The sequence below is a fragment of the Scleropages formosus genome, chromosome 3, assembly GCF_900964775.1.
Source record: "Scleropages formosus chromosome 3, fSclFor1.1, whole genome shotgun sequence".
In the NCBI taxonomy this organism is placed as follows: Eukaryota; Metazoa; Chordata; class Actinopteri; order Osteoglossiformes; family Osteoglossidae; genus Scleropages; species Scleropages formosus.
In genome coordinates, this window is record NC_041808.1 from 35,811,986 (window position 1) to 35,824,260 (window position 12,275).

At 47.3% G+C, this 12,275-nt stretch overlaps 1 protein-coding gene across 2 annotated transcripts in view; it reads right to left on the reverse strand.

Annotated features, from left to right (window-relative positions):
- LOC108922541 (protein sidekick-1-like) overlaps positions 1-12,275 on the reverse strand; it is a 376,626-nt gene continuing 364,351 nt past the window's right edge. For both annotated transcript variants that reach the window (XM_018732731.2, XM_029250679.1), the window contains 10 exons: positions 10,258-10,373; positions 9,745-9,931; positions 7,831-7,968; positions 7,253-7,414; positions 6,584-6,709; positions 5,971-6,135; positions 3,221-3,358; positions 2,653-2,773; positions 2,000-2,129; positions 1-1,054 (listed from right to left, as the gene is read on the reverse strand). In XM_018732731.2, the coding sequence (XP_018588247.2) occupies positions 782-1,054; positions 2,000-2,129; positions 2,653-2,773; positions 3,221-3,358; positions 5,971-6,135; positions 6,584-6,709; positions 7,253-7,414; positions 7,831-7,968; positions 9,745-9,931; positions 10,258-10,373 (1,556 nt within the window). In that variant the 3' untranslated portion in view covers positions 1-781. The remainder of the gene's footprint in view (positions 1,055-1,999; positions 2,130-2,652; positions 2,774-3,220; positions 3,359-5,970; positions 6,136-6,583; positions 6,710-7,252; positions 7,415-7,830; positions 7,969-9,744; positions 9,932-10,257; positions 10,374-12,275) is intronic.

Sequence of the window (12,275 nt, forward strand, 5' to 3'; positions counted from 1 at the left end):
GAAAAAAAACACAGATTCTTACAAAAAAAAAGCATAGTTACTTTGTTTTTCCCCACCTCTAATCTGAATCACTTTCACAGTGGATGTCATCATGTGTGCTGATGTTTCAGGGGCCCTGCAGTGAAGTCATGGACTCCTGGTCCAAAAAAATTGCTGCCCTTGCAGAAGAACTGAGGTCCAGGCCCCATTTATGGATGCCTCTCTGTCCCACAGCAGCCTGTTCTCTGGAATCTCTGTTCAAAGGGAACATGGGTAATATGAATCATGTGTGTAAAGGCCTTAGGTCATCACATTTTATCAGTCTTTGTCTGATTAGAACTGGGTTTACTGTTGAAATTCTACATTTTGTGTTGAGGTGCAAAGGGAAGTTACTGCCGTCATTGATGCATTCTGCGGATGAAGAACACTTGGCCAATACCCAGCTTTAAGTCAGATGTTTGTCATCGCACCAAGGGTGCATGGGATTCACATGGCAGGAGTGTGGCAGTATTCTCATGGCCGCATGTGACTGTTCAGAAAACACACACTTTAACCACACACGTACAGCTTTATTTGGAGACCGATGATCTGGCACCACTGACACAAAGTGACTGCTGTAATGTTATATATGGACCAGTTACCGGTAAGAAATAATGTCTTTAGTGCCCTGTTTGGGGTGACGAATCACTGCAGGAAATTTCCCTTCCCTTCATGTTGTCTGCTGAGTTGACAGCCTCCAAGGGGGACCTGTGTGACCTCTCCAGGCTGTGCCCCCTGCTCACTCGCCCAGGTGGGCAAGGTGTCACACAAAGGAAGAGAAGCCAGTGACCGGTGTCCGTGATCCAGGGGCAGGCTGGCCGCTAGGTGTATAGGCCCCGCTCATGCTGTGGGCCGTGACCACAGTCTGGTAGTAAGGCTCACTGTCACCACTGGCGCACTCCTCATAGGCGTATGAAAGGCTCTGCTTCAGGCCCTTCTGTTGCCGCTTCCATGAATTGAAGTAGGTGGGGTCACTCATGTAGTGGTTGACAAACGAGTGCTTGGGTGGCTCGTCCTCAGGCTCGCTCTCCGTGGCCTGTTCAGGTGGGAGACAATGGGATGCCAGGTAGGGGTTAACAGGCCTGACACTCATTTCCTGTTAACACGGACATCTATTTATTTAGGTTATGCTTTTCTCCAAAGTGACTTACTATGATTTACCCATTTATACAGCTGGGAAATTTCACTGGAAAAAATTAGCTTAGCTTAGTCTAAGGATCCAGTTAAGGGCTTGGGTGTTCAGAACCTTCTGTAGATATGAAACTCAAGTCAAGATGGGAGAGCGCATACAAGCAAGAGCTGATGGAAATTGTTGTATTTTTCCTGACGAGACGGATGCACTTTGGCAGGGCGCCTTTATCAGCATGCCTATATGTTGTGTAATCAACGACATACAGCACATGCTATTCTAACAGATGGATGGATTAGTGTTGGTCCACTGAGGATGCATCTTTTCCTGTTATATGATTTCACAATTGTACATATGTCATTGTTTGCACAATATACAGGCACACTGATGAAGGCATCATGCCGAAACACATCCGTCTCATTATGAGAAATATATCTATTTTGGTCAGTTCATGTGTGCTCTCCCACCTTGGCTTTAATTTTTTACTGGAGCAATTCAGGGTAAGTACCTTGATCAAGGATACTGGGGTGGGAGCAAGGATTTGAGCTTGGGTTCTTTGAGTGCAAGAAGGCAGCTGTAAGCACTATGGCACCTACTGCTCTCCCCCAAAACTCACAACAGGCACGATGGAAGCAAAGCATGATGGTCTCGAGAATTTTGATCTTTTTTTGTGACCGTTTCACTTCCTAACTGTGGAACAGGTTGAGGAAACTCAATAGAAACTTCATAGAAGACAAAAAGCAGCACAGGTTACCAACACAGCACTGCCTACTTTGACATTTGTGTACATGAGCTACATGTGGACCGGGAGGGTGGGGACAGGGATGGTGTTTTGCAGGAAAGTGCTTCTACCTCCGATTCTGAGACCATGGTTGGCTTCTCGGTGAGGGATGTGCTTTCAGACAGGACAGTGCCATTGTAGTTGTTACAAAGGTCCTCGTCGGAGTAGTGCAGCCCGCCTGGGCTCGGCCGGGGGGGAGATCTGCAGACACAATCAATGGGTGTCCTGTTGAATTTGCTGGACACAGATGTGACCTTCTTCATTACCAGCCTCCACCATGTTCAGCTGAACACATTCCAGTATTTAGCTAAAAGTGGGTATCTAATGGGCCGCTGGCTTCTTCTATGCAGGCTGGTGAACCAACACATACATCTGTTTGGTTCACACACCCTGTGCTGCAGAAATAAGAACAAATGTCCTCAAGTGTTTTATTACCAAACCCAAGGTGAAAGTATAATAACCTAATGTACTAAACCTACAGATCTGCACTCCTGTAAGGAGTATTGAAACCGTAAGAGTTTAAAGAGTTTACAGGATTTCACCAGTGTGATTGACGTGGTATTCTCGAAAAGATTCCAAAAGCTGACCCAGACATCCCAGAACACCTCTGAATTTGCATGCAGTTGCATGATAAAGTTATAGCATCTGTTCAAATGTGCCCCTGTGATTGCCAGTGGCTCTCAGGTTTATGCTCAGGTGTAGTATCATGTTGGGTCTGTCACACCTGGTACCGTTCTTCTTCAGAAAGGAGCTCTTTACATTGAGGTGCCTGCTGTTGAGCTCCAGCGCAGTAAATCTTCCATTGTCCAGGGTGACTGACTGCTCTGCAGTGGAAATTGCTTTCCCTGTGCACATGGTAACTTTGAATTACTTCACACTCTTTGAAAAAAGCATCAACAACAAGCAGCAGTTCTTCTCACGATGTCACTGAAGCCCAATGGTTAATGGTTCACTTGATGAAAAAGGCCCGGGTGAAGTTAAGGCAGTGACACCGCTGTACCCTGCAGTGCGGCAGCAGCTTTCTGGTCCAAAGTGCAGCACTGCTTCTGAACACTGCCAGTGTTGACTAGGCAACCCACACTAGAGTTGCCATTCAAGGGGCAGCTTGGCTTAATAGGCGCTGCCAGCATCAGTGGTGACTGTACTGGGAGTAGGGGACTCCGATGGCTACACTGGCATGGGACACACACGTGGACACAGACACACAGGGCCATACACATGGAAAGATGCAGAGAGACAAGCGCACGGCAAAACAAGGAGACACACTCAGGGCAGGAGCAGGCTCTCCTTACCCGTGCCACAGCTCCTGGACTTCTTGCTCTGGCCGTGCAGCACCAGCCCAAACACGAGCAGCAGCACCAGGATGAGGCCACACAGCGCCACCACAATGAGGAACCACCATTCCTCATAGAATGGGCTCTCAGACTGGGCTGCAGAATATTACAGGCAAAAAAACAAAATGAAAAACCAACACAGGAAATAAAAAAGGAGAGTTGCGATTTATTCTAGAGTACAGATAAAGGGACGCAGGTGCGGCACAGCAGGGCATGACTGTGCTCAAATGGTCAGTGACTGAGAGCAAAACACTGTTCTGCATTCAATCTCTATCTTTCTACAGTAATGATTTCAGAAAAGTACCTTACAGTAGGAGGTGAGATTCAAACCTGTAACCTTCAGGCCTAAAGGCAGCACCTCTAACCATTACATCGCGACTGTCACTTCAGTGCTGTGATTAATCTGAATATAATCTCCTCTAACCTGGATTTTAGGAAGCATAACAGTTTCAAATATGCAAAGTGGATGTTGGTACAACATTGGGTGGGCGGTTCAAGGCATGTATCACTGATAAGTCAACAAATACGGGGTGCTCCAGGGAGAGACACTTCAGCACTAGTGCCTTCTCATACTGTTCCCAACCCAGCACTCTCTGCACAAGAGGCACTGTCACAGGTAATGATCTTATAGATACACTGCAGATGTTTTTCAACGCAGCAGAACGTGACCGCAGGGGGCTTTCAAACACTACCACATGTAACACCGATTATTGCCAGTGCAGGGAAACTGCTTTACGTGGGTCCTTTTCAATGGCACAAAAGCTGAGGTCTGGGTGCCATGGAAACAGGATGTGGCGAATCAAGGTGGTGTGCCTGTTGCGGTTGCTATTGGGGTATCAGGTCTGGGAGCAATCGCTCTTCACGTAGTGACCTCGGGGCTCAGCTTCAGCTTACAGGTCTTACAGGTTACCTCCTCCTTGTAATAGCCCAGCCACACTCCCACTGGGCTGGAGAAAATGTTTCAGTGGATGAGCAACAGAAAACGGGCCAAAGGAATGAACTTATCAAAAACTGCTTGGGCTTCTTGACAAATCTGTTTTTTTAACTTTCTGTCAAACATGTTTTGATCACTGTAACCCATCTAAACAGGGCAGCACAGTAGCGCAGTGAGAGGTGCTGCAGACTCAGAGCACCTGAGCTGTTACAGGCTGTTATAAACACATGGGAATAGGTTTTAGGATTCCAACTCATCTGTGTGGAGTCTGCATGCTCTCCCTGTATTTGTGTGGATTTGTTATGAGTGCTCTGGTTTCCTCCCACAGTCTAAAGACATACACACACACACACACACACACACACACACACATTTTCCAAACCGCTTGTCCCATACGGGGTCACTGGGAACCGGAGCCTACCCGGTAACACAGGGCGTAAGGCCGGAGGGGGAGGGGACACACCCAGGACGGGACGCCAGTCCATCGCAGGGCACCCCAAGTGGGACTCGAACCTCAGACCCGCCAGAGAGCAGGACCCGGTCCAACCCACTGCCCCCCCCCCCAAAGACATATAGTTCAGGTAAATTAGTGACTCTAAATTGTTCGTATGCATATGTGTGGCTAACCTGTGACAGACTGGGATCCTGTCTGAGGTGTACCTCGTCCTAGAGTAGAGCCTGGTGATTCTGGGATACACTCTGGACTGTTGCATGTGCATATAAACATTTGTACATGTACTTTCAAATCTGTGCAAACCTCTTGTGCATGATGCAGGATCATAGTGAGAGCCTGTGTGTGTGTTGCAGAATCTGAGAGTCAGTGTGTATGGTGTGTGTTTAAGTTTAAAGTCAATTGGCTACATGATCAGTGGCAGACAGGAGGAACTGTGATCTGTAGTACAATTTCCCATCTGTGTGTATGTGTGTGTGTGTGTGTGTGTGTGTGCGCAATGGCAGGCTAGCTTCATACACACTTGGATGGATGTGCAGTGACCCTTACTTCTGAATGACAGTGGTATGAGTAACCAGTCCAGTCACTGGAAACACAGAGCGCAATCAAGTGAACTGGAAGGTGAGATGTAGAGTGTGTGAAGCCAAACAAACACTGTTTTCCTCTATTTGGACGGGGAGGTTTGCCCGTTTAGCCCGCCCAGCAGACACATTGACTGGGTCAAACGTTTCTCTGTTAACTTGAGTTGCTTCTGATGGGACTTTCTGATGTACAGACTGTTTCCAATGCCTGTACAACATACTGCACTTAAACACCGTGTGTCACATGTGAATGTACTCATAAAAATGCATAATCTCTTTCATTGCATCGTAGAACACTGTGGCATAGGGGCCGAGACAGAACCCACACACAATTATAAGACACATGAACATGCACACTGCACTATGGAGCACTACAGAGTAGCATATGGTATGTAGAGCGTTCTCCCGTTCCGTGAGTGTGTGCATGTTCCACCTTTCCCGTGCGCCACATACATGGTAGCCTTTTGTTCAATTAAACTGATCCAGCATTTCTCACCCAGCTTTCTAAGAATCAGTGTTTAATTTTAACTTTTTATTTTTAAATCTTATTCCACACTAGAACCACCAGAGATGCCCAAAGACAGGACCGCACCACTGTGTGCACTGGCATTGGAAATGTCCAATATCCATGAAACTGGGAACAATGTGTTGAATCTGTGCAAACGGATGCACAGTAATTTGACGGATGTCAGTAATTTGCAAGCGTGTGGAGGTCCTGCAGGAGTTAGTGGCGTGTAGTTACCCGAGGTGACAGCAGATGGGGCGCTCGGCTCACCATAGCCGAAGCGGTTGACGGCCAGCACCCGGAACTGGTAGCTCACCCCCTGCCTGAGGCGCTCCAGGTTGATGGAGTGCGATGTGCTACTGGGGGGCAGGTTCTTGATGAAGGTGTCCCACAGACCCTCATCTACACACACACAGACACACACACACACACACACACACAGAGACACATGCAGAGTGCAGCCTGTATCACCGCTGGTAAATTCCTGAGCTTCACATCAGCTGCCATTGACATGTTCATCTTTGGGCGCTTCATTATACTAAATCAATCATCGACAGTGCTCCCTTTACATAAGACACATCCATCGAAAAGAAGCCTCTTACGGTCCCTGGCGTGGAGTTGCCCACGCTTAACAGGAGTACTAAACCACTAACGGAAGTGTTCTGGAAAGTGCTGGAAACTGAGGAAAAGGTCACACCTCCATAATCTACAGTGATCCTTGTACCTTAAAGCACATTCCATAGTGGTCAAACATGGGACAGTGCTGCTAAACATGCTGAGATAACTGGTGTGACTCAATGGGCCAGAGTGAGATGAGAGAGGTGCCGTAGGCGAGTAGGGGAGTGCTGACCTGAAGGGCGGGCCTCAATGACGTAACCTGTGACTGGGGCGGCGCCGTGGTCCCCCGCCGTCCAGCCAATGGTGAGCGTGAGGCCGGACTTGGTGACCGACGTTTGTGAGGGAGAACGAGGCGCTCCTTTGAGCAGAAAAACACAACATTTGCAGCACCGCGTGTGTACATCAAAGTGCACAGCTCGGTCTGAAAGGGGAATTAACCAAGAGCCCCGAGTGCCTCTTTACAGACAGGATGTAGCGAGGAAAAAAAAAATGGTTCCATTTGGCTGCGCCGATTAAAATTAGGCACCCACATCCAGTGTGACCAAACTGCTGAGACAGGGAGCTGTGGCTGCCAGAGAGCCCCATGTTAAATGGAGGTGCGAATGCAGTTCAGTGATTCTGTTGTGAGGGCTGAGAGTTTTATCCTCTGCTTCCCCTGCAAAGCCCATGGTAGTGAGCACAGCAGCCTGTGTGACAATTTTAACCTTGACCCCTGCAAACCTGCATATAAAAAGTTGTGCGCTCCTTTGCTATGGTTCTGGAAACAATAAAAATGAAATGTGAAAGTATGCAAATGGGAGATGTGACAGTTGGCAGAGTGCCTTCCACCTCCGAGACACTTCCTTAAATGAAGCTTTTCCCAGGTGTGAGCACTGGTTGCCAAGCCTGGTGCTTCACTCACCCTCCCGGGGCCCCGTGGTGATGTTGGCCTCCAGCTCCGGCCCCAGGCTGATGGTCCTGGCTGCCACCCGGAAGCAGTAGGTCACGGCCTTGGTCAGGTCTCGAACCTTGAGCCAGCGCTGCCGGTTGCTGCGAATGTCCACTGTGACCACTTTGCTCACACCTGAAGACAGAAGCACGACCGCACAGTTCCATGGGCAGGTGGGGGGGGGGTGAGCATGTCCAGTGGTAATGCTGTAACTGCTCTACATAGACGGAGCTAGATGCTGCTGACTTTAGTCCATTTTCTATGAAGAATAAGTGAAAGCTGCCTTCCAGCTCCAATGACTTGTTTGATGAATGGAGAAAATAAAGCCATGAAATGTTCATGGGTGTTTTAACAACTTTCCTCCAATAGCTGGCATTGAAGTTCTGCAGTTCTTACATCTTACATCTACAAGGATGGATCTGAGTCATTAGTTCTTTAAAGAATTACTCCATGTAGAGGTTGCTTTTCCACAGCAGTTTGGCCCAAAGACACAGTGGCAGGACTCATGTACATCTCAGTCTGAAGGATGAGCAGGATGTGGCCCCACATACCGTGAATGGGTGCTGAGGGCTCGTAGACCACGCGGTAGCCCTCCACCACACCATTGGGTGACAGAGGCACCCCCCAGGACACGTTGAGGGTCGTGGTGGTCACCTCTGAGAAGGTGATGAAGCTGGGAATGCTGGGGGCTGAAAGGCAGTTCACAGCAGCATCTCCAGTGACTTTCTCGGAGATTGTTTAGTCTTGTTTACACACAGAAGCTTGTAATAACATTTACAACATTATATTGGCTGTTATTCAGCCAAGCTCCTTGTTATTACTTCTTGCATAAAAAAAACACACATTGTCCTTTTCCTAAGTCACTTTTCAATAATAACAATAACACCAAACTTGCATCACCGTTACAGTTTAACTGCTGTTCTCTGCTCCTCTCGCTTGTCTTTGTTTTTGCATGAAAAGAGTTGAACAATTTTAGAGTTAAATACACACCCACACACACATTTTCTGAACCACTTTTCCCAGAGAGCCGGAGTCTAACCTGGCAACTCAGGGTATAAGGCTGGAGGGGGAGGGGACACACCCAGGACGGGATGCCAGTCCGCCGCAAGGCACCCCAAGTGGGACTTGAACCCCAGACCCACCAGAGAGCAGGACCCAGTCCAACCCACTGCACCACCGCACCCCATTAGAGTTAAATATTACAAGTAAATATTTTTGGTGGCACTAGCAGAAATAAGAACATAATTAAGGCCAAATGACACTATATAGCTGTAGAAGTAAGAAACACTGTCTGTTTCCTCTGGTTTAGTGGCACTGGGAGACCAGACGTTACTCATATGTGGACTTCTCGGTTTTTGTGCTACACTTTTTCGCCTCTTTTAGTAAGTCAAAAATATCGTAAGTCAAAAATGCATTTAATATACCTAACCTACCGAACATCATAGCCTAGCATATGTGTGATGGCCATTATGGGCTTGCCGCCTTCATGCTGGGCAATTATCTTAAGTTTCTCTTGAAGAGTAATTTCCCTCCTCTTCTTCTCACCAGCAGCAGGACACATAGATGGGTGTTTTGTAGACATGATGGATGCACAAAACGGGGGGGGGTAAAAACACTCTGGCAACACAGAGCACTGCAGAGTATCAGTTGTATACACTAGTGACCACATGGGAGACTGGGATATGTGGATTACTGCCGCTGCCCAGCTGCCCAGCATTGCGAGAGAGTATCATGACACATATCGTTTGCTTGGGAAAAAAAAAGAAATCAAAATTCTAAGTAAGGTTTCCTCTGAATGTGTACTGATATCTCTCCATTGCAAATTTGAAAAATTGTAAATTGGACCATTGCAACTCGGGGACTGTCTATATTTATACAAACCTAGATGGTATAACCTTGATGCAGTCAAGAGATGTGGTAAACATGAGACTGATGACACTGCTGTCGGCATAACACAGCATACTGTTTGACAGTAAACTTTTTTATAAGTAGAAACACTGTACACTGTAAAATAATGATAAAAGTAGTACTTAATACTAAATACATAAACTAGTAACAGGTGCTTCTTATGATTATCAAATGTTATGTACTATACATAACTGTATGTGCTATACTTTTATACAACTGGCGGTGCAGTAGGTTTGTTTACAGCAGCACCACCATGAGCATGTAAGTAACACATTTCGCTTCAATGTTATGACAGCTACGACGTCGCTAGTCGATAAGAATGTTTTAGCTCCATTATAATCTTATGGGACCACTGTCGCATATGCGGTTAGTCGTTAAGCGAAATGTTAAGCAGCGCATGACTGTATTTCCTTGCAATGTACCGGGTGAAGTATGTTGCATAATGGAATAATAGCAAAGACAGTCTTGAGACCTCAGCTTGTCTCACTGTCTAGCCTGCTGCTCCACCTACTGAAGTGAGCTGTGAAGCTGGGGAAGGTGGTTCTGCTTCTCCTCACCGGCTTGCAGAGTGCGCTCCCCTCGGGGGTTGCTCAGAGGGCCTTCCCCCGCGGCATTGAAGGCCAGCAGCCGCACAAGGTAGTAAGTATAGCTAGTCAGGTTCTTGAGTCGCACGGTGGTTTCTGGGAGAAACAGGATCTTCACTTTCTCCATCTCGTTCAGACTGTCCTTTTCCCAATAATGGATCTGGTTTCCAGTTCCACCGGGGGTGCCCAAAGTATTGCAGATAAAACAAGAGGAAATGTCACAGTGATTACAGTTCTGGGAATCTACACAAGCTACTCCGAGGACATCCAAAAAGTACTGCCTTGTTTGGATGCAGTGGACTGTACAAACTGAAATGTCATACCATTAATTAGGAGAAACTATGATCTATTCGAAATGAAACAATGGCAAATGTTCAGCGGTGCAAGACGCAAAGCACTAATGAGTGTCACCCATAGGACAGAGAATGACACAGAAGGAGATAGTTGCTGGTGGTGTGTTTGTGTGCAGATGGGGCGGAAGGTCACCTTGTAACCCTGGATGTTGCCATTCTGTGTCTCCACTGGAGGGGCCTCCCACAGCACCTCCAGCTGTGTGGATGACAGGGCGTTGACAACAATGTTCTGGGGTGCCATGGAAGGAGCTGCAAAGAACCAGAGAAACAGCATAGCTTGGGAGCCAGACAACTGAAAACTTATAGTGAGGTCATAGCACATATTGTATATATTCTGTACAATATGACTTGCGTGTGCAGTGTGCCCGAGCACATGAGAAAAACACAGGTGCACAGCTGAGAAACTTGTGATGAGTATTAAAATTATTATTTATTCATTTATCTGACACTCTTCTCCAAACTGACTAACAATGTCAAGCTACTTACAATCATTGAGCCATTTATACAGCAGGGTAATTTTTAATGGAGCAATACAAGTAAGTACCTTGCTGAAGGGTACAACAGCAGGAAGTGGGGTTCAAATTCGGGTCTCCTAAATTCAAGGTGACAGCTCTAACTACCACACCACCCACTGTCCCAAACAGCCACAGATGTATGGTACAGATTAATGGGTGCAGATTATGAATGCCAAATAGGATATGACCCTTGCACCCATTCAGATATGCTGGACACATCCTACACCTTAACCACCTGTGGATCAACTATTTTTTCACAGGACACAAGTTGACAAGTTTGAGCAGGACATCAACTGGCACATGTTCCCAGCTTTTCTGCACTAGTTCCCTCAGACACAGGGGACTTGTGGGCAGCTTTAGTTTGACTCTTTTGTCCAGTTTGTCCCTCACAAACATTGCCCAGGTGCACTCAGACTTTTGACTGACACGGTATATGAGCAAGCAGAAAAACCACTGGAAGACTAGACATGGCAGAAAGTGAGAGTATTCCTGCACCCACCGTACAGTTAGACAAGCAAAGCAAGCTGTCATCCCTCTGTGGGGAACCTGATACAACAGGGCCTTCAGAAGAATGTCAGGAAAGTACAAGGGCATGAAATCTCGCTCTCACACACACACACACACACACACGCACATGCACACACACGCACGCTTTCTGAACCGCCTGTCCCATACAGGGTCGCGGGGAACCAGAGCCCACCCGGCAACACAGGGTGTAAGGCCAGAGGGGGAGGGGACACACCCAGGACGGGACACCAGTCCGTCGCAAGGCACACAAAGCGGGACTCCAACCCCAGACCCACTGGAGAGCAGGACCCGGTCCAACCCACTGCGCCACCACGCTCCCCTGGCATGAAATCACACAAGCATGTAATTCAACACACAAATAGCAAAGGTGTCAATTAGATAATGCCCATTATGGACTTTGTCATTATGCACTGCACCAATTAGGCACAAACAAACAGTAATTATGGAGATTAACATACAGAAATATTCTCCCAGGACACAGAGGGGATGGGATCCTGTACTCCCACAATTGTTCCCTAAATTCATGGGCGAGGTTAGTAGACCCCTATTAGGTTATTAGACCTCATTCTGTTATTAGACCCATACTAAAGAAATCAGATCTGGATTGAAATAACCCATGTAATTATAGACTGATCTCCAATCTACCGTTTTTATCCAAAATTCTAGAAAAAAACATAACTTCCCAAATTGTAAAATATCTTAATCATCATAATACACACACACACACATTTTCAGAACCGCTTGTCCCTTACGGGGTCACGGGGAACCGGAGCCTACCCGGCAACACAGGGCGTAAGGCCGGAGGGGGAAGGGGACACACCCAGGACGGGATGCCAGTCCGCCGCAAGGCACCCCAAGCGGGACTTGAACCCCAGACCCACCGGAGAGCAGGACTGCGGTCCAACCCACTGCGCCACCGCACCCCCTTCTCATCATAATATATTTGGAAAATTTCAATCTGGTTTTCCCACTGGTCACAGCACTGAAATGGTGCTCACACGTGTTGTTAATGATATTCTCATCTCTTCTGATGCTGGTGAGATCTCTATTCTTATGTTACTGGACTTGAGTGTTGCATTTGATACTTTAGACCAGGGGTGGGCAATTA